General features: G+C 49.2%; 1 protein-coding gene across 1 annotated transcript in view; it reads left to right on the top strand.

Annotated features, from left to right (window-relative positions):
• Pgbd5 (piggyBac transposable element derived 5) overlaps window positions 1–22,736 on the top strand; it is a 69,398-nt gene that overhangs the window by 43,392 nt on the left and 3,270 nt on the right. The window contains exons 2-5 of the mRNA XM_031341771.1: window positions 8,664–9,091; window positions 12,942–13,076; window positions 18,313–18,493; window positions 20,461–20,658. Of these exons, the coding sequence (XP_031197631.1) occupies window positions 8,664–9,091; window positions 12,942–13,076; window positions 18,313–18,493; window positions 20,461–20,658 (942 nt within the window). The remainder of the gene's footprint in view (window positions 1–8,663; window positions 9,092–12,941; window positions 13,077–18,312; window positions 18,494–20,460; window positions 20,659–22,736) is intronic.

The following is a 22,736-nucleotide window of genomic DNA, read 5'->3' as shown; positions in this document are numbered from 1 at the left end:
GTTCTTCCTAACATTGCCCAGAGTGTAATTTATAACAAGCTTTAAAGTTAGAGTTTTTCTCAGTAAACAAAATTGTAAGTTAGATTTATAAGATATCCTCTAAGTCTAAGAGACTGGTATGCTAGCAGCAGTGTTTCCGTAAGTAACCACCGCCTTGATTAATTAACATCTTTGACAGCCTTGCTTGAAGTGTCTTGGGGAGCTCTTCATCTGGCCCCTAAGTGAGCACAACTTACTGTCTCTGGTAAGATGCCTTTCAGAAAATGCACCTCCTCTCCGTGAGTCCTGTCAGTAGGATCTGAAGAGTGATTTTTCTCATCAGTAAAAGCAGATCTTTTTTTCTCAGCCAGCCTTTTCTCTCTCCCTATGTCTCTCCACCTTTTGGCCCTGCCACAGTGGGAAAAACATCTTGCCTTTGCCACGGCTGGCCCATAGTGTCCAGTGTCTTCAGTTACCTTCTCTTTAGGTCACATGCTGGAGGCTTGTGTGTTTGTGTGTGAGACCAGCAAGTTGCGGTATGTACTGTGCCGGGGTCTTTCTAGTGTGGGACTGACTCTAATAGAGACATCGAGGCAAACCCAGCAACAATGTAACTGTTCTAACTAACCACACTCAGTGGAATCTAGCCTGGGAGCAGAGACCATCAGAGGGCAGCTGCTGCTAAGTACCAGGCCCTGCTTTTCCGTTGCTCGAGTCCAGTAGGTTATTTCCTGGCCTCACCTGGCTCACTTAGTCATGTAGCCATCTTAGGTGTCCTGGTGACATGTGCTGGAGGCCCCTGCTGCTCTTACTCACTGTAATGGAACACAGACCACTCTGCATGACATGACCAACTAGCTGTCCTGTCCGTGGGAGCCTTCGTCTGCATCCCCCCTCCTCATGCCTACTCAGCCTCCTCTCCGAGGCTCAGATAGCTTAGCACACGCAGGTTTTACTAGCACTAAAGTGGGAGAAAAGTGTCACTGGGAAGAGAGCTGGCCTGGCCACCTCCTTCAGAGGATACAGTGGGACAGTGTGTCTAAGCCCTTTGGCTCTCATCTGTAAAGTTTCCTCAGGAGTGTGGCTTTGAGTTCTGATGGTCACTGGCTGTGCTCCTGGCACATGTAAGCTGAATTAGTATCCCACATACCAGTCACCTCAGCTTAACCTCTGGATTTGAGGGTACCACCTGGCAGCTCCTTGGGAGCCAAAATGCCCTGCATCTGGAATCCTATGTTCTTTTAGGTAGTAACATGCGTGCAGAATGGATGGGTAGTGGTCAGTTTTGCATCTTTCATTCCTCAGAGGAATAGACTTTCTGAATTATGTTGAATTTAGGTCACAGCAGACTTTCCTTCTACTGGTCCCAGTTTGTTTTCAAGACTGGCTGCGTCCCAAATAAAAGACTTGGGGCGAGGGGTGGGAGAGCTGCTGTCCTTACCAAGAACTTTATCTTATCTCTGCCTTTGTCTTTTTAAGAGCTCATAATTTGAAGCTTAGAAAAGAATGTCTGTTGCCACAGGATGGGGCAATTAGAGGAGCTCTTGTGCTGGAAAGCTTAAATTGCAGTTTAAAAATACTCCAGCAGACTTGGGATGTGGCTCGGTTGGTAGAGTGCTTGCCATGCATGCATGAATCCCTCAGATTTAACTCCTAGCCCCACATAAGCCAGGCACGGTGGTACATGCCCGTATTCTTAGCACTTAGGAAGTAGAGGCAAGAGGATGAGAAGTTCCAGGTCATCTTCAGCTACATAACAAGTTCAAGGCCAGCCTGGGGTATATTAAGATTCTGTCTCAAGACCACATGGGCCACTACATGAGTGCCATTGTACTTAGAAGTGTCTTTGTCCATCTCCCTTTTGAAGTATGTGAGGACTGTGCCTGGACAGGGATGCCTAGCTCCATCCACACTCAGAAGGAAAGAGGGAGGTCTTGGTCACATTACAGGACTTGTCACTCTGCCATCTATGTTCATTGAGCACATTTGTCCCTGTTCCTGTGGGTTATATTCCTAAGACCTGGGCCCATTCTCAGCAGATGGCTTTCAGAGTGCTTGGTTCTCTATATCTAGTTGTGAGCTGTATTGTGTTGGGATGTGGGGTTGTGCAAGGGACTCTCTCTTCTGATGAAATGGACCCAGCTGGAGGAGTGAGCAGTGGAGTGAGTGACTCCTCAGAGCTAGCTGGTTCTAACACTGTATTATTATCAAGTTTCTTATTGCCATGGCCAAATACTTGACAGGAAGTAGCTTTAATTACAACAGTTTATTTTGGCTCATAGTTCAAAGGGATACAGTCCACCGTAGAGGGGAGGGCCTGGAGGCAGGAACATGAGGCTGCTGGTCACATTGTGTCCAGTTAGGAAGCAGTGTGAAATGAATGTTGGTGCTCAATTTCCTCTTTATTCATTCTGATACCCTAGACTATGGGATGGTGCCACCCACGTCCTGGGGATGCCCGCACCCCACCCCACCCCCCAGTTAAATCTCTCTGGAAATGGCTTCACAGATGCCCAAGAGTTATTCCGTGATTTTTAAATCCAATCAAGTTGACAGTGAAAGCTGGTGACCACACCCACTCTTAGATACATAGAAAGGGCCTTGGAAAAGACCCTTGAAACAACAACAAAATCCCTCGTGACTTAGTTTCCCCTTTGGGTAAATGGGGTTGATAACAGAATAGATTGCATGGAGCTGGTATCCATGCAAGGAACAGATAAATTGAGTTATCATTTGTGAAGCAGAAAGAGCACACGCCTACGTGAAAAGGCATGCTGAATGCTGTGTGTACATTAAATGAGGTGAATTTGACATGCTGATATTTATGGATAAACAAGCAAAGTGTTGCCCTGGCAATGCTTCCGAAGCTGATACTCTTGAAGTGTGGCCCAAGCCGCAGGCTGGCTCTCTCCAGTCCCTCAGCTCCTGTCCTGGGGTGAGAGGAGTCTTCTGGCCTTCACACTTTTAGTTTCCTGCATCTGTTGTTCCTTGTTCTGACCCAACCCAGTGCTCAATGTCAAATGAAGACACTGGAGTCTGTGCCTTGTCATTCCCGTGGCTCTGAGCGATGCCACTGTCTTGGGATCTGTTTCTGTACCCCAACTCCCTATTCTCATTTTCTTCTTTCTCTTCTCTCCCAGTAGGGCGTGGGTGGGTGCACAGGGGATGCGAGGGATATAATTAGCACCCAGGGAGAAGCAGCTCCAGCCTGCCTGCTTTTCTGGGACAGCATTGTGATGAGGAGGATATGGATATCCAGGCACCAAGCTTTCCCTGCTGCCGTCAACCCAAGCCACCCTGCAATCCCAGTGTGCGACCCAAGTGCACATCTAAAGTCAAAGCAAGCAAAGGACCTACTAGTGGAGCAAGGATCTCTGTGGGTTCAATGAGCTTGGCTGTGTGTTTGGAGGGACCATGGGTCTGTGTGAGCTGTGATGTGTACCTTCAGAGCCTTCTAGATGGATGGGAGGCAGCCACTTGTCCAAGTGGGTCCATCTAGGAAGGAAGCCTGGTGCTGTTCTCCCTGCACACACACTGTCCAGGCAGAGAGCATAGAAGTAGGTGTGTGCCCGGGGTTATGGGTCAGACAGGACCAGCTGCATCTGCACCATCTGTTGTCCCGTGTGGTTCTCACTGATGTCATTTACTCTGTCACCCTATCTCTATCCGTCTTGCTATTGCTAAGGAATCAGGGGTCTGTTGCTGTTTAGTCAGGGGTCTGGCCTGAGTTAGAGATCTTAGCTTTACCCTTTTGTTTGGGTTAGAAAAGCCAGGCTTGTTTGCTGGGCCTTGTAGAACCTTTGGCTTCTCTGGAGTCAAGACCAACCTGGGCCACCCCGGTTTTGATTGCTTCTTTTGATTCATGGTCATTGGCAGGGTTATAGGAATAGAAACGTGTTCTCTGTGTCCAGCCTGTCCTGTGTACCCCTATGACCCTCTGTTCATTTGAACATAAGAACAGATTTGAAGCCAGGGTTTAAGAGACGGTACAGCCTGGACCAAGTGCATGCATGGTCTCTGCACACAGGTGCACAGGTGCAGCCCAGTCTCCTTATCCCTCCTCTCTCTATGACCGTGGATTCCTCCTGTATTTCAGCTGGTCCTGGTCCTGCTGACTGCCCTGTTGTCTTCCCCCATCCATCATTATCACATCACCTCTGGCCTTTCCCTCCGCTTCATCTCTCTTCCCCTTCCTCTCCTTTCCTTGACAGGGTTCCACTGTATGTAGCACAGGCTAGCCTATAACATGCTATGTAAACTAGGTTAGCCTCGAACTCATAGTTTCTCAAGTGCTGGGATTATGGGCACACACAGGAGTGCAGGCCTCTCTCTGCACCACCCTTCACCAAATGAGATGCCCAGTGTCTCCAGAGAGAGGCCATGTGTGGTAATATGGGACATCCTGGTTACGGTTTTAAAGTCACTTGATTTAACCCGGAGAGAAGTGATTCCAACTTTGCATTTAAAATAGGAATTGACCATTAGCTGTTCCACAACAACTGCTGACAGTATCTGCCCCTAAAGATCCCAACAGCAATCTTTATCCCAGGCAGCACGGCTGCTCCAGAATGTTCCAGAGTGGAAGAAGATACTCTTCCATTCTGATAACGGGTAGCTGGGGGTTCATTCTGCCCTCAGGGGTGTTTATTGACATGCACATTAATGGTCATGAAGTACGCGTTGCCTGAATGAAGAATGAGCAGCCCATTATGTCAGCTGCAGCCGAGATAGGGCCTGCCTGTCCAGGCCGTGTGGCTCTTGCCCCTGTTTGGAGACTGTCTGCCTCTGGCTTAGTGCTTGAGATGAAGGAAGGCAGAGGGAACTGAGGAAGGGGTGGTCCCCAGGAGTGGTCCCCAGGGGTGATCCCCAGGAGTGGTCCCCAGGGTATTCCCCCCAGGAGTAGTCCCCAGGAGTGGTCCCCAGGAGTGGTCCCCCAGGGGTAGTCCCCAGGGTATTCCCCCCAGGATTGGTCCCCAGGAGTGGTCCCCAGGGGTGGTCCCCCCAGGAGTGGTCCCCAGGGGTGGTCCCCCAGGGGTAGTCCCCAGGGTATTCCCCCCAGAAGTGGTCCCCAGGAGTGGTCCCCAGGGGTGGTTCCCCCAGGAGTGGTCCCCAGGGGTGGTCCCCCCAGGAGTGGTCCCCAGGGGTGGTCCCCCAGGGGTAGTCCCCAGGGTATTCCCCCCAGGAGTGGTCCCCAGGAGTGGTCCCCAGGGGTGGTCCCCCCAGGAGTGGTCCCCAGGGGTGGTCCCCCAGGAGTAGTCCCCAGGGGTGGTCCCCCCAGGAGTGGTCCCCAGGAGTGGTCCCCAGGGTAGTCCCCCCAGGGGTGGTCTCCCAGGGGTGGTCCCCAGGAGTGGTCCCCAGGGGTGGTCCCCCCAGGAGTGGTCCGCAGAGGCTTGCCCCAGCTGGAAAACGGAGAGACAGGGAGAAAAACAAGGCTGGGCCCAGAGTTGCCTCTAGGCAGGTTATACATTTGCCACTTCTCCGCAACACCCGAAGCACCTTGCCTTTCAGGTGGGCTCCATACATACACACATCAGTGAGCACCTTTTGTGCTGTCAGCCCTCCATGGCAAGGTTGAAGATATGGCAGACACGACTGACCCCGACCTGTCACCAAGCAGTGAGACAGGTCCCTCGCTTTTCCTACTGAACTCAGCCAAGATGCAGGGAGAGTGGAGCCCACCCTCCCCTCTGTTAATCTCCATTCTTGCTATATATCAGTTAGGTGTTAAGCACACCCACATCCTGAGCTTGGAGAACAGAAAGAATCAGCAGCCATGACCTTGACCGGCTTGCTTCAGTAGATGTCAGACTGGGTGGCACAGGCAGCCATGTCTGAGCAGAACCTGGGGCCTATGCAAAGGACAGGCAGTCTGTGGGGTTGGATGAAGAAGCCAGTGGGGGTTCAGAGCTCAGTGGGTTAGAATGCCAGACCCTGAATACAAATGGAACCTCTTCCAGGTCTCCTGCCACCCATGCCCCAGGCCTCCCTGCAGTTATCCCCACAGCAGGAAGGTGTCTTGGAGGGGAGAGACACATGGTTGTTGTCCCCATGGGGCCATGTGGCATTCTTAGTAATCGCCACAGACAGCAGGCTGACTCCCGTGCAGAGCTACAAAGCCAATCAGCTATAAGTCACCTAGAGAACACAGGCTCTGTCCTACTTCTGATGTTCTGTCTGAATGGGGTTAGTGCCCCTTGGGGCTAATGTCAAGTTATATAAGTCATGCTAGAAAGCTAGGTGAGGCTGTGGGTAGGTGCTGTATCAACGACTCCCCTCCTTCATGACCATCAGCCTCTGTCACCATATTCCAAGTGGTAGGAGCCACAGCAACCAAGAAGAGACAACAGGGGAGCTTATCAATCCGAATAGGTGAGGGAAGCCAGCCACTTGTAGTGTGTTCAGGAAGCAAGGGGGAAGCAGGCCTTGGCAATCCACCCAGACATGGCATGTATGGGAGGGAAGATGACTCTAGACATAACTCCAGGAAGAGAGAATTCATGCCTCTCAGTCAGCATGATACAGCAGTTACAGTGTTGCTTCCCCTCGCTGATCACCAGTCTGAATAATTTATGGCTCTACCCACAGGAGACTGCCAGGCCTACTGAAATGCGGAGATGTTCACTTGGGCACTTATGGCACACCAGTAAACACAGCCCCGTGTTTCAGCATCCCCATGCCAACGGGACCGCCTCCTACATCGGTTTGGCGCATTGGTGGCAGCTAGGCTATTTACAGTGTGGCTGGGGACAGTGAACGTGGTAGCCGCCCTGCTGTCTAGGTGAACAGAAAACAGAATTTGCTTTGCAAAGCCCTCAGTGAGTTCCTATAGGTGCTGTCCCAGAAATAGCTGCCAAGCCGTACCAGCGCTCATACCAGCGCTGTGCTGGGCATCTATCTGGTGTACAGGCTTGTCCACTTTGCTCAGCAGACAGACTTTAGAAGTTGATTTTACTCAGTCTGTTCTACAAAGAAAACACTAGAGCCAGGAACAATCAGCCAATCTGATGAGTGTTAAGGAGTCGGGGGCTGTGGAGGTGGCTCAGTGGTTAAAATGCCTACCATGCAAGCATGAGGCCTGGAGTTAGGATCCATATCGGTGAGCTCTGGGCTTGATTAAGAAACCCTACCTCAATGAATAAGATGGAGATGAGTGAAGAAGAGTCCCAATTTCAACTTTGGGGTTCCATATGCATGTGCACATGCATACATGTATGTGCACCCCCTACATGTACATACACACATGCAAGCACCCATGGACAAGCACACACACACTCACACAAGCAAATTGGAAACAAAAAAGAGGTAGTTGCATGCCTGGATCTCGCCACTGCTCAAAACCCTGGCTGCCAAATTGGCTTTATCTGTGAACAGGTTTTTGTTTGTTTGTTTTGTTTTTTTATATAGACCATACAAGCTGGTGGGAAAGGAAGGCCTTTGAAACTCTTTCTTCGCACAGTTTTCATTAAAAATTGCCACACAGATGTAAAAGAAAGCTTGTCTACTACCAATCAGAGCATGCTGCTTCAAGCCTGTGTGATAGAATTGCAAACAGTAGCTCCTAGGAATCATAGAAGTACATGCACACGAATACACACATGCACACACGTGTGCACACACTCACAAAGAGTCCTCAGCTCAGGACTTCCTGACATTAGGGTCATTTGAACGTGGTGACGTATCTGAGTAGGAGACCCATGTGTGTTTTAAGCCTGGATCTTTTCTCTGGCTAGCTAGGTCAGATGATACTTCTTCTGAGGTTTGGAACAGTGATGCTGAGCTACATCCTCCTATCACTTGCCCTTGTGAGGGGAGCAGCTGACACCCACAGTGTCCTGGGACTGAATTAGAACAATCCGATTGGGGGAACACATGCATTTTCCACCTAAAAAGTCTTTGGTTCACGATGAGAATAAGTTGAGCCCTGGAGCATATGTGTGTGTGTGTGTGTGTGTGTGTGTGTGTGTGTGTGTGTATGTGTGTGTGTGTACTTGTGCATGCGTGCAAAGAGGCTGCATCTGTCAAAAGGTGTGATGCCTGTCTCTCATTGGTGAAACTGTCTTACACTAGTCCCTTTGAATTAACCCACCAACAGCTTAAAATAATGTGAGACTGCTTAGCAAAGCTTGCTCTCCACTGGCTGCAACTGAAGCATTATGGGTACAATGTCCCCTTAACTCATACAGCACATGGAGAACGATAGGGGGCTGTACATACTTACTCCTGCATCCCTCTCCTCAAATCAGTCCTCACTGGGTGAGCTGCATTTGCCACTGATGTCCTATAGGGTGTATGAGAGGACAGCTTAGGTGTGATGGGTCTGGCAAGAGAAGGATCAGGGGACAGGAGGTCAGGACGGGGAGGGGACAGAAGGATGGGGTTGGGGGGACAGAACAGAACAATAGCCTTGGGTGCTGCGGAAGTCATGTTGGGAAGGAAGGCGTGAATAATGTGTCTAATCTGGGGAACAGAGGGTTGGGGACAAGACAGGAGCATCTGAGTGACAGGAGTCCAGGGAATGTGAGAGCTGGGCCATTGACCTCCATTTGGGGAAGGCATCTGATGCAGGAGGGAAGGAAGGAAGGCTAGTCAGGGCTGTGGCCTGAGGCCCAAGGGCAAGAGGACCCGGCCCCTGTCAGGTGGTGATGGTTTTGGGCGTGAGCACTTGGCCTGTCTTTGGGTTTCAGGTCCAACCAGAAAGATGCCGCCCAGTGCCAGCGCAGTGGACTTCTTCCAGCTCTTCGTCCCGGACAACGTGCTTAAGAACATGGTGGTACAGACCAACATGTATGCCAGGAAGTTCCAGGAGCGATTTGGCAGTGATGGAGCCTGGGTGGAGGTGACGTTGGCAGAGATGAAGGCCTTCCTGGGCTACGTGATCTCCACCAGCGTCTCGCACTGCGAGTCGGTACTCAGCATCTGGAGTGGAGGCTTCTATAGCAACCGGAGCCTTGCCCTCGTCATGAGCCAGGCCCGCTTTGAGAAGATCCTCAAGTACTTCCATGTTGTGGCCTTCCGTTCCAGCCAGACCACACATGGGCTCTACAAGGTCCAGCCCTTCCTCGACTCCCTGCAGAGTGGCTTTGATGCTGCTTTCAGGCCGTCTCAGACCCAGGTGAGATCATGTGTGTGCACTTGCATGTATGCGTTTCCACGCGCAGGTCCATGCCTGCAGATGTGTTTGTGCATGTGCATGTGTGAGTGTATAATGTGTCCATTCATACATACATACATGTGTCCATGCATACATATGTGTTTGCATGTGCATGTGTGTATACATCTGTATTTGTGTGCCAGGTGCTATTGAACACCTGAGACTTTTGGCCCAGGAGAGGATTTAGGGTCCTTGCTTACTTTCTCCAGTGACTTGAACAGATCTCTTCAAGGTCACCAGCCATACTGCTAACCTTATGAGCCAAATGTGTTTGTAAGAGAGGGTGGGGGCTTGAACTCCCAGACAGTTGGAATTTAACCTCTTTTCCTTGGAGCTACAGCACTCTCCTTTTTTCCATCTTTGCCTCATCCATGACATTTCCCACACGAAGCTTTATACAGATCCAGCCTCAGGGTCCCCATCATGTTTACTAAGAGCCACTTCCTGGCTAGACACCTTCTGGTTGGTGAAGGAATGACCTGGAATTGAAGTGTTTCATTTGGTCATTGGGACTTCTTAGATGCCAAGGTGCATCTGGCCACTCAGCTGTCATGCTCAGTGCTGCCACACTCAGTGCTGCCACGCTCAGTGTTGTCATACTCAGGCTGTCACACTCAGTGCTATCACGCTCAGTGCCACCACGCTCTGTCTGGTGACAGAGTCTCAGAACTGCGCTGTTGATCTAGCAAATTGAGGTGTTGAGAAGTTTTGCTCCTAGGTAAGTCAGCTGAGTTTCCCCTGTGGAGAGGGTCCAGTTACACACTCCCGCCATTCTTACGCTCGTGACCATCTTTTAAGAGGCTTCTGCTGAGCTCCCACTCCTAATGGTCGCTCTCCCGAGTCTGTAATGTTCTCCCATTCTGCACAACTGAAAATGTCAGGGCTTTTGTGAAGTGTTCTTATGTCTCAGATCCATGGGCTTCGGAATACTCTGCACAGGTGCTCCTACTGTTCTAGAACTTGCCAGGCACCATGTTCGAGCCAGAGGTGGGGTGTGGGAGAGGGGGTGGCAAGCTATATTCTTGCCTGGGAACTTCTCTTTCCCTCTTCCTAGAGGTCTGCATACAGACCAGTTGAGACGCTGTTCTTCTCCACACCCTTGTCAGAGTTGGGGTCAGACTTACTATGGTGCTCAAGAGTGGCCCGGCACCTGCTACTCCCTTGTACCACCATCATGACTCATAGATGCTCACACACATGCACACACATACTCAAGGGCATGACTCTCAGCGCGCAGCATTGGGAGCTATCATTGTAGCAGGTGTTAACCCTTTGCAGAAGGTTTTACAGAGTCCTCAGAAGATTCCAGAATCTACCAGCAAGCAAAGCAGCCATTTTTTGAGTAATGTCCACACACAGGTACAAAATGGGAGGCATTACACTCATCAAAACCGGAGCCAGTCTAATCAGAGAAACATCCCTGGAGAGGGATTATGCAAATAAGTAAGAGATGCCTTGCTTGCCATACTTGATGCCTGGCACACCCCAAGTGACTTGTCGCACAGAGGGGACTCAGAGATGGTGCTGTGTGACAGAGCTTACTGTTTTCCTTAGAGGAGGAGGGAGGAGACTCGGAGATTCTTGCTTGCCCTGCTGTGATGCATTGTAACTATGGTTGGAGATCAGTAGAGATGGGTTCCCTGGCTCACTGAGGGGGCCTCTATTCTTGGATGGCTGAAAACAGCAGACTCATGGTCTAGACAAGGAGACAGGCAGAGGGGAACAGGGAGCCGGGCCACCTTCATGCCATCTTCCCTGTTCCTAAGACCCCTTTAGACTGTCTGTTTTGCTAGATGGTTCCACGTGGGGCTTTGAATGTTTCATAAGCTGCAAGGAGCCAGAGAATGTGAGGCTCCAGGCTGCAGCCCAGGCAGGCCAACTTGCCTGTTCTCAAACTGGGCAGAGGTAGGGGCTCCTACTGAAGTCCTCGGGGCAGAGTATGTGCTGTGCAGAGAGCTATGGCTAAGGCTTTAAAAAAAAAAAAGATTTATTTTTATTTTATGCACATGAATGTTTTCCCTGTGTATATGTAAATGTGTGAGCATACATGTGTGCATTGCCCATAGATCCAAAGAGGGCATTGCATTCCCCTAGAATGTGAGTTCTACAAGGTTGTGAGCCATCACATTAGTGCTGGAAACCAAACTTGAGGCCTCTGCCGGACGAGCATCGCTAAAGCCCCAAGGCTGATGCTTTAAAAAATAGAACTGAAGGTGTAGTTACCAAAAGAATGCCAGGCCACAAGGGCTGAGACCACTGTCCAGTGCCCACCCCAGGCCATAGACTGATAATCCAGTGTCCACCCCAGGCCACGGGCTGATAATCTAGTGCCTACCCCAGGCCATGGGCTGATGATCCAGTGTCCACCCCAGGCCAGAAGCTGATGATCCAGTGTCCACCCCAGGCCACAGGTTGGTAATCCAGTGCCCACCCCAGGCCATGGACTGATGATCTAGTGCCCATCCCAGGCCATGGACTGATGTGGCTTCTTGGGAAGACTTCATGCCCTGAGCTGACTCAAACCTGTGGAGAGAGAGCCACAAATGTGGCTCCACCACCACTTCTAGGAGCTTAGCTCGTTGAAACTTTCCCTGCACAGTCAGATACTATGTTAGATTTTATGTGGTCTCTACTAGGTCTAGTCCTTTCTTTCATGTGGCCACGGAGCTGCAGTGGATGACAACAGGGGATTATTACAATAAGTTCTGTTTAGGAAGGTGCAGTAGATGAAAACATGATTATTCCAATAAGTTCTGTTTGCAATGGAGGGAGTGATTTGTAGACCCTCAATCTAGAGCATCCTGTAGTGTGGAAATGAGCGTGTATACACTTCACCTTGCTTAACTAAGGATATCCATAATTGTGGCATAGATCACAGCATAATGCCACAATGTCCCCGGAGGATTCCCAAGCACTTCAGTTTGAAAAACCAATATAGAATCTTTTACTTTATTGTCCTGTCTTTGAAAAGGTCAGAGTTCATGTTATCAAGAAGCTGGAGTGCCTGGTAGTTGCGATGCACACCTCTGATCCCAGCAGTCAGGAAGCAGATAGATCTGTCTCTATAAGTTCAAGGTTAGATTGGTCTACAGAGCAAGTTCCAGGACAAGCCTGGGCTACACAGAGGAACCCTGTCTCAAAACAGAACAAAACAAAGCAGAATAGTAAACAATAAAACAACAACAACAACAACAACAGAAGTTGCCATGAGTGAAGTCCCATAATTGCTTAGGGGTAGGGGAGCTGGAGATATGGCTTGTTAGCTAAGGGTGCCAGGTTCACTTCAGAGCATCCATAGTGGACAGCTCATGACCACTGTATTTCCAGTCCCAGGGTATTAGGTACTTCTGGCTCCATAGACACTTTCACTTGTGTGCATGCACCCCCATACACAACTCCATACGCACTGACAGGAGTTGGGCCTGGAGACTCTAGTAGGCCACTGATATAGATCACTGATAAGGGCCACAGTCCCAAAGACCTAGAGTGCCAAACAAACAGAGGCACCAAAGGTGGACTGGGACAGCGGCTCTGAGTTTGCTGTCTCACCCCAGTGGAGGTTAAGGGCACAGCCAGTGTTGGCATTTGTAAAGCAGATAGTAAGAACCATGGCCGTCTCTTCAGAAGGAACGTTGGCTGTGCCTCTGGATGGAAGCGAATGTGCCCGTGCCTCCAAGCTGAGCCCTACCCAGAGCAGCGGTACAGATCAGAAGCCAGGTGACTTAATCTCTGTCACAGCCTTCTGAAGGTGTTGCTGGGGGCTGAGCTCACACTGCCCTGTGAGATCATCCCCAACCCACTTTACCCGTAGGTGCTACATGAACCCCTGATTGACGAGGACCCTGTGTTCATTGCCACGTGCACGGAGCGAGAGCTGCGGAAGAGGAAAAAGCGGAAATTCAGCTTGTGGGTCCGCCAGTGCTCTTCAACCGGGTTCATCATCCAGGTGAGCCATTGAAGGGGGCAAGAAGTGTCGGAAATAGGGAGCTCTGGGATGTGCAGACATTGGGGGGATAGGAAGGACAAGGTGGGGTGCCATGGGCCAAGGGTGTTGATCAGTTCACTGTCTTCTGACTATCACACTCATCCCCAGCATTCGAGCAGAGGCCAGTCTGGTCTCACTTAGCCTCCTAAGGGTATCTGGTCCTTGGGAAGCATGCAATCATACCTGACTCTACCCCTGTAATGTAGGATTTTTGACATGACCCCAGGATGTAGGGTGCCAGACACTCAGAGGTACCAAAGATGAACTGGGATAGCTTGTCTTGGCCTAGTGAAGATTAAAGACACAGAGCGCTAGAAAATGTAATGTGGAAGCAAGCCTTATTACGGAGAATTAGGGAACAGCAAGAAATTGAAGAATAGAAAGAGAAGCTCCTAAGAGCTGGAGGGGTTTCCAAGAGGACAGAAGTGTCCTGTTGTCTAGGGTTCTTAGAGGGCCCCGACAGAGGCTGGACCACGGCTGAAGTAATTGCTTTGAGATCTGCTAGTTGTCTTGACTACCGTGGGCCGAGCCAGTGGCGCCCCACATGCTCCATGCATGTCCCTCCCCCAGCCCAAATGTGCAGATTATCATGTGTTGTTCAGGCCATTAGGGGTGGCTGGAGTCCCACTCTGTCCGTCTCTGGGGTGTATTTGCTGACAATGTTGACCTTGACGGTCTGCTAGTCGCCGGCCGTGTTGCTGCATGGCCGTGTGGCAGAGACACCTTCAGCAGGTATCTCAAGGGCTGTTACATACACTGTTCTCTCTCCTGGCCACATATTCATGGCCCAGTCCACAGTTCTTCCCAAGTTCCAGTTTCCTGCAATTCATTGCTATCTGAAAATGTCACTCAAAACACTCCAGAAATAATCAGTTCTTAAGTTCTGTGCCTTTCTGAAGTAGGGAGATGAAACCTGGGGTCCACCCCGAGAAGCGAGTCATCCTTTGCTCTCCATACACCCCACCGACCAACCCATAAGTCATCTCACTGTCATCAGATCAGCTTTGACAGTGCTTGTGCCAAAAATGAGCCATAGTTCCTTACAGAGGCCCCCAAATGCAAGAGTAGAGATGCTGAGCACTTTAATTTGTCCAAAATGTATGGCAGAGCACTTCTTCTAAACGAGAAGGTAAAATGGTGGCCCCTAAGATCTATCCTACAGAGGAATCTACCCGTGGAGCTGTGGAGAAAGGAGGTTTGGGCTCATGTCATATCTTAACCTGCAAACATTGTGGCCATAGCATGTAACGGGATACAGAAGTGGTACAATTTGTCACCGGTGTCTGCTGAAGGTCTGCAGCATTTGTCCCAGCATAGTGGTGATGACTGGAAAAAAAAATCTCTTCTGGGTGCTAGGGATGCCACAGTGTGGTAGAGTGCTCGCATGGCATGCACAAAGCCCTGGATTTGATCTCCAGCACTGTAGTCTGGTTCATGCCTGTTCTGCCAGAACTTAGGAGGAGACATGAGGGTCAGAAGTTCATGGTCATCCTCTGCTGCATAACAGGATCAAGGCCAAGTTGCCATACACGAAATCCTGTCTAAAAACATAAATATTAGAAAAAAATGAAAAAGCAGTTCTGAGTGCCCCATGTCACAGTGGCTTGTGGCCGCATACAACAAACCGTCCTTATGGACCAGGAAAGCAGGGCTCCAGGCATGTCATCTGCTTGCTCACAGTTGTACAAGCGGTGAGTGAGGCATCCATGCCTCTACTCTAACACGCCCACCCTTGTGTCTATAGCATCTCTTAGAAGGGGATGGATGTAAGCCTTGGGGTGCTCTCGTGTGGCCAGACACCTCCACCATCCCAGCTGCGTCTCCTGTGAGCATATATACCTTTGTGCTGCTTGGCCATGGCTACATCACACAATCTTCCCTGGTTCCTTACACAGCTGCTGATGAAATTCACCATTTTATGCCCCCAGATGCATTCTGCACTAGCCCCAGGGAACCCCAGTCCTGTCCTATTTTGAAGGAGAGGTAGTTCTGCCAGTGGAACAGACAGTGAGTGTGATGGGGACTTCTAGCTCATTTTTCTAGAGACCCCAGTGCTCCAGACCCCAGTGACAGTGAGTGCAAGGTCACCTGCTGTATCTCTGTGGCCTCAGTGTCCATCACATCGGTCACCACAGTGCAGTGGCCCTCATGCGTTTTGAAGGAGTCAGAAGAGAAGCAGGAAGAATGTTGAATTCCAGGCCAGCCTGGGCTACAGAGTGAGACTGTTAAGTCCAAGGAGCAGGTATCTGTGAGGATAGCCCCAAGGTCTATGAGATGGCTCAGTGGGTGAAGGTGCTTGCTGACAAACCTGATAAACTGAGTTTGATCCCTGGGACCCACATGGTGGAAGGAGAGAACTAATTTGCCCATTTTGTTCTCTGACTTCCACATACTCACCATGGTACACAGTGGCATGTTCACATGTAGGCATGTATGTGTACACATACAGATAGATGCACACAATAAAAAACAAATATATAAATTTTAAAGTACAGAACTTATTATTGTATAGTAGTGAGTTCTCCGCACTTGGGAATCTCTGGATGTTTCTGGTACTACTTCTGGATTTGTTGGTAGGGAGAAGGCTCTGGCTAGGCAGAAATCCATGTTCCACTGTCCACACCTTGAGAAGGAAGTAACGTCACACCATGTTCACACTTTGAAAAGGAGGACGTAGCTAGAATGCCTGGGCTTGCCCCTGTGGGCAAAGTGCTGAGCAATTTCAGATGGTCTTGCAATTGTATTCTAAGCCAAGGGCAAACTTGGAGCTGCCCATTGCTGGTGTTTGGGAAACTCTGCAGTCCCAGGAGAGCAAGACCCTGGCCTAACTCTGAGTCCTGGTAGTCTCCAGACTTGCGAAGCAGGCAGTCCACACCAATGACCAGAAACTGGTGTCCTAGAACACACCAGGTTCCAGCTGCACTTACGGTGCTGGTAGAAAAGGACTTTTATAATTAGTGTCTCTTCCTAACTTGATTTTACAACCTCCCCACCCCATAACATTCATAATTTCATACATGCTTTAATTTTTAAAGATTCATTTACTTTCATTTTATATATATGATGTTTTGCCCATTTGAGTGTATGTGCACCATGTGTGCACCTGTGTGCACCATGTTGTGCCAGTGTGCACCATGTGTGAGTCTGTGCACCATGTGTGTACCTGTGTGTGCTTGTGTGCATCATGTGTGTGTGCCTGTGTGTGCCTGTGTGTACCATGTGTGTGCCTGGTTCCTATGCACACCAGAAGAAGGCATCAGGTCTCCTGGGACTGGATTACAGACCATTGTAACTTGCCATGTGAATTACAGGACCAAACCTAAGCACAGCCCATGCTTTCATCTCTCCAGCCCTAGTAAATACTCACTGTTCTCCATATTAGTTACTTTTCTTGCACTAAGGCCAAACACAGGACAAGAAGCAACTTAGAAGAGCTTTCTACTAGTTCAAGACTAGGCAGACACAGCAGGAGCCAGAGCAGCTGGTGCCTGTGGCAGAGGGCGAGGTGGCTGGCTACATTGTATCAACAGTCAGGAAGCAGCGGGCAACAGGAAAGAGAGACCAGGATATAATCCTCAAGGCCAGCATACCCCATCCTTCAGGAAGGCCCCGCCTCCAAAAGGTTTGCCAATTTCTCAAAACAGTATCACCAGCTGGAACCAATGTCCAAACACACAAAGGTGGAGACTATTGCATATTCTAACCACAACCTGCAGAAATAGCCCTTTGAGTATGCAGCACATGTCTGTATAAACTCTGCTGGCTGAAGCTGCAAGGGTAGAGACATAAGCAGCCCTCATGGCTCCCAGAGACTCATGGACACACACTGTCCTACAACCTAATTGCCCCAGGAGCTTCTTGAGCTCTACATAGAAACACACCAGATGATGCTTTGAGATCAGCCTTGTGGGGTGTGAACACAAGAGCCACTTGTGCCATGCGCAGGCTCCCATCCTATAGTGTGTGTGTGTGTGTGTAGGAGGGGGGTTGTCAACAGGTACGTCTGTGGCTCATGCAGCAATTTTAAAAATCCCTGTAGTACAGTGTTTCTGAAGCTGAGTATATATGTGTGTAGAGTCAAGTAGCATGTTCAGCTGCATATTACAGAAGATCCATGGCAGGCCAGGACCCACCAGCTTCCCAACCACTGCTGAACCCAGTGGCTCTGTTGTCTGGCACCACTTCCCAGTGAAGTTTTGGTCATTCTGTTAAAGACTTTGTTGCTAAGTCACATCCCTGTGCATTGACCTGAACACAGAGTTGAGCCTTCATGTTTTCTGTTCTTAAGGACACCTGTGCTTGGTCAGTGAGTTCCCAAACTCATTGCACAGGATGGGTCCCGACATAGTAGCTGGGTCTTCCATATGCTCCTTCTGGGAGTTTCTCAGAGAGCCCTGATGGTATCCCAGCTCCTAGCAATTCCAGCATATCAGATTGCTCCAATGTCAGCTTGCTCTGCAGGACAGGACAGGCATAGGAACATGATAGGTGCTGCTGGGCATCTGTCTACAGATACATGAGCATTCCCCGGAACTTCTACCTTCCTTAGGAGAGACTAGTCAGCCCCCCTGCCTGTAGATCTTGTCTGCCCTCAAATCTCTTTCCCACATACACGCCTTTGGTGAGGATCGTGGAGCTGGTATGGATTGTGTGTCAGGAACTGCTTACCAAGCTCAGCATGGCCTCTTTGCTTATCTGGCCCTAGGACTGTGTCGGACCCCTATTGCCTCTCTGGTGCAGTGAGACAGACAAGGGCTGTCTTACCTGCCTTTGGGCTGACTGGTCATTTTGCTCAGTGGGCGATACCCATGCCTAGCCCTTGAAGTGGCCTTTGCTTCTATGTGCGTGTGTGCATGTGTGTGTGTGCGTGTGTGCATGTGTGTGTGTGCGTGTGTGTGTGTGTGTGTGTGTGTGTGTGTGTGTTTCTTATTTATGTTTGGGGACTTAGGAAAAGGTTTGACTGCCAGTTTTGCCATCTCTAACTGCTCCTCTCCCACTCGGACTCTTGCGGACAGAAGCCTCTAGGCTAAACCACGAGCTGCTCAGGTCTTGGGTAGCCATGGTGGTGGCCTAGGACTTCATGACATAACGGGGTGAGGCAGTTTCCCCGTGTTTTCTGACCCCATGTTTCCTGCAGCCTTGGGCTGTGGTCCATGTTGCCCTTGGCACACAGACCCCCTCTGCCTTTCTGTTCTAGATCTATGTCCACCTAAAGGAAGGCGGTGGCCCAGATGGCCTGGACGCTCTTAAGAATAAGCCGCAGCTGCATGGCATGGTGGCCCGGAGCCTATGCAAGAATGCAGCCGGGAAGAACTATATCATCTTCACAGGGCCCAGCATCACCAGCCTCAATCTGTTCGAAGAATTTGAGAAGCAAGGTTTGTCCAGCAGACGTCCCAGCACAGCCAGCTCCTTGGGAGTGGGGAGTGACCAGAGAGTGAGGAGGGTAGGAGAAAACGGCTAGCACAGACTGCTCGAGCGTCTCGGCTGCCCTGTATGTCTAGGTTCTGGTGCTCTCATGGGCTAACTGTTAGGTGACAGCATTGGCACAGAGCCCGGCCAGTCCTTTGTGTGTCCTTTACTGTGTGGTTCTGGCCATAAATGGTCTGAAGAAAAAGCCCCTAGTAAAAAAAAAATGGGGGGGGGGGGGACTCTAGAAAGTACCAGAGTCATCTTCCATAGTTGATGAGTCTCCTTCCCATTTGCCAGAGACTCGTGTGGTCAGGAATGATCCTACAGGCCTCAGAAAAGGCCTAGGCTCCTGGAGCAAAAGGCTGCTTGTTCTTTGTAGACTGGATAAACCTCCCATGACTTTGGCAGACGTTGGACATAAAAAAACAAAGACCTTAAGTGCCAAGCTGTGCTTGGGGACAGCGGAGAAAGCATCACTCATAGACAGAAGCTACTAGAACTGAGGCATTTGGCTCTGCATCCCGGTGGATGTCAGGCCTTAAAACTGAACCCTCTTGTATTGTGGAGTGGCAGGTAGCTTACTTACATCCTGGGCCTTAGAAGCCTGGTTGAAGTGAGGGAGCAGGCTGCCGTGGCTAACCAGCCTTGCAGCCTAGGTAAGGATGACCCTCTGCGCTGGGTGGTGCCCGCAGATTCAGCCCATCTGTGGCGAGGACCTACCAAGAGATCGGACTGAGGAGGGAAGGAGAGCTGCAGGACCTGTTCCTAGAACCTGTGACATAGCCGCTTCGGATGAGGTCTCCACGAAGCACAGTGGGGAGGGGCCCGCTGCCTGAGCAGACCTAAGGTCTATAGAGGCATGTCTATAGAACTGTAACCCTTGATGGTGTGTGCATATGTATGTGAGGGTCCACCTCTTGATTTGCTCTCAGCACTAGGAGTTGGAGTGTGTCTCTGTGTGTGTCCAGTGCCAGATGTGCAGAGCTGCATGAGCACGGGACATGGCCTGGGCCTCTGGGGTGCCTTCCCCAGGAGTTAGTAGAGTTGCTTCTGAGATCCTAAGGGACAGGCATTCCTTGGCTCAGCAAGTTAGGAGATGAGAAGAGAACCCCTAGCTGGAAGGGAGTAACTGGATGTGAAATTTTGCCTTTTTCTAAGGTTAGGTAATATAAAAATGATATCACTATGGATTTTAAGAAGCATCTAGAGCTACTGAGCTCTTTTTTTTTTTTAAGATTTATTTTATTTATTTTATGTGTATGAGTACACTGTAGCTGTACAGATGGCCGTGAGCCATCATGTGTGGGGCTGCTGGGAATTGAACTCAGGACCTCTGCCGACCCTGCTCACTCCGGCGTAATTCACTGTAGCTGGAGAAGAGGGCGTCAGATCTCATTACGGGTGGTTGTGAGCCACCATGTGGTTGCTGGGATCTGAACTCAGGACCTTCAGACAGTGCTCTTACCTGCTGAGCCATCTCGCCAGCCCGCTACTGAGCTCTTTGCAGTGGAATACTATGTGCCTTGTCTTCAGTGACAAGAGTCCCAAGAGCTGACGGGCGTGTCCATCCTGAGGTCCCTGGCTGAGTTGTTGGGCATAGCCATACCATCCTTATCACTGCAGCTGTGACCTGGGGGCCTTTCCTAACGTTCGTGTGACACCCTAGCAGATTCCACTTACGGATGCAGATGGGATGTTATACCCCACAGTGCCAACCAAGAGCCCTGTTGTTAAGGGCCATATTGTTGCGTTGATCCATGGCTTGCATTAGTTATGGTCTTAGTGACCTTTGGGTGTGTTCTTGTAGAGGGATGGGGAGGCGGAGAGGAACAGGTCTCCGCAGCTGCCTCTGAGGGTTCAGCTCTCCTTCCCGGGTCGTGGGCTCGCGCACCCTGATAGTGGCACGTGTGAGAGTTTGTTTCTTTCCTTCCAGGGATCTACTGCTGCGGCCTCCTCAGCTCCAGAAAGAGTGACTGCACAGGCCTCCCTCCATCCATGTTGACCAACCCTGTCACCCCACTTGCCCGGGGCCAGCACCAGATCAGGACGAAGGGCAACATGTCTCTGATCTGCTGGTATAACAAGGGGCATTTCCGCTTCCTGACCAATGCCTACTCCCCTGTGCAGCAAGGTTAGTAGGGAGTGTGGACATGGGTACAGGAGGGGGGGGCACCCAGCGCACAAGCATGGAGGACCCTCATGCTGTCTGTGTCCCCAGCAGTTGGATGTGCTGTTCTGGGAAGAGACATGTAGGAGCCTCCATGAAGTTCTTAGCTTGCCTTGGCCAAACTGGGAAGGTTTGATTGGGCAGGTGGTGTGTTAGGGTGTGGTGGCTCTGTTGCTTAGGGCATGGTAATGGGCTACATCATGGGTAGAATTTGTGGATCATTTTATCATCTCTGACTCCTGGAAGCAAAGTGGCTGCCAGGTGGTGCTGTTTCCCTTGCTAATTCTCTGGGGATTTAAAATCAATTCAGAGTAGAGGGACTTAATTAGCCTAGAGTCTGTATTTAAAGAAACTGACAGTTAAGACCACGTTAAACTGCTGAGACAAAAATTGAGAGGATTGCAAAGGAATCTGCAGAGATGCTTCCAGAGTGGTATGTACATGAACGGCTTGCATTCCTGTGTGCACACTGGGTGTGTGACATGCATACTCCTGGGATGTACCACGTGTGCGGTGTGTGTGTGTGTGTGTGTGTGTGTTTGTGTGTATGTGTGTGTGTGTGTGTGTAGTGTATACACATACCATGTGTGTTTATATGTATATGTGTATATATGTATATATACACCACTATGTATTATGTGTGTATATATAGTGTATACACATACCATGTGTGTTTATATATATGTGTGTGTGTGTATATGTATATATACCACTATGTATTGTATGTGTGTGTATATATACATATCGTACACACAAACCATGTGTGTTTATATGTATATGTGTATGTATATATGTATATATACCACTATGTAGTATGTGTGTGTACATATATCTCATATACACAAACCATGTGTTTATATATGTGTGTGTATATATGTATATATATATACCACTATGTATTGTGTGTGAGTATATATATATATATATATGTACATATATAGTGTATATACAAACCATGTGTGTTTATATATATGTGTGTATATATATACCACTATGTTCTGTATGTGAATATATGTATATGTACATATATAATGTATATACAAACCATGTATGTTTATATATGTATGTGTATGTATATATACCACTATGTATTGTGTGTATATGTGTGTGTATACATATATATATAGTGTATACACATACCATGTGTGTTTATGTGTGTATATATATAGTGCATCACATACCATGTGTGTTTATATGTGTGTGTATGTATATATATGTGTGTGTGTATATAGACATATATATACACACACTATATACTATGTATGTACATATAATGTATACATATGCCATGTATGTGTTTATATATGTGTGTATATATGTATATATACCACTATATAGTATGTATATAGTATATACATATACCATGTGTATGTTTCATTTGTGTATATATGTAATATATACCACTATATATACTATATATGTATATACATATACAATCTATATCTATATATCTATATATATAGTTGTACAGTATATGTATGGTCATATTACATGTGTGGTCTACATGTGCTTCTGTGGTTCAGTGTACGTATGTACTTATGTTCTCTGCAATAATGTATGCTTCTGTAGGGTGACATAAAACTAGCTGGCACAGTGGCAAACCCTAACTATGTCCAGGTGCACACCATGCTGGGAAGGACACCTCTATCTTTGTTCCTATGGCCTGCAGAGGGTAGCCAGACAGTACACAAGCAGGCCAGAGGACCAACATCATACAGCAGCCATTGGTGCAATAAAATGGCAAGATCCTGTGGGTTCCCTTTTGGTCCCCATGCACAGCTGGTTGAGTTGTGCCATGACTCGGGAAGCACATTGGCTGCATTCCCTTTGTGTGTGTAGAGAAACATCCTGGGTAGATGAACAGTGATGGCAACTAAGGGGACAAGGAGAGGCCCCTGAGAGGTGTGAGGGGGTTGGGCCTGGTGTGGAAGGCTGGCCTCCTTGTTCCTCTGTCACATGATCCCACCCACTCTGTGAAGAGCCTGGAGAAACTGCTGCTATTGCTCCCTCCCACCAGCCCCTGAGCAAGACAACCAGTATGG

Source organism: Mastomys coucha, unplaced genomic scaffold (genome assembly GCF_008632895.1).
Source record: "Mastomys coucha isolate ucsf_1 unplaced genomic scaffold, UCSF_Mcou_1 pScaffold22, whole genome shotgun sequence".
In the NCBI taxonomy this organism is placed as follows: Eukaryota; Metazoa; Chordata; class Mammalia; order Rodentia; family Muridae; genus Mastomys; species Mastomys coucha.
The sequence above is the reverse complement of the archived record's forward strand: the minus strand, read 5'-3'. Positions and strand labels throughout refer to the sequence as shown.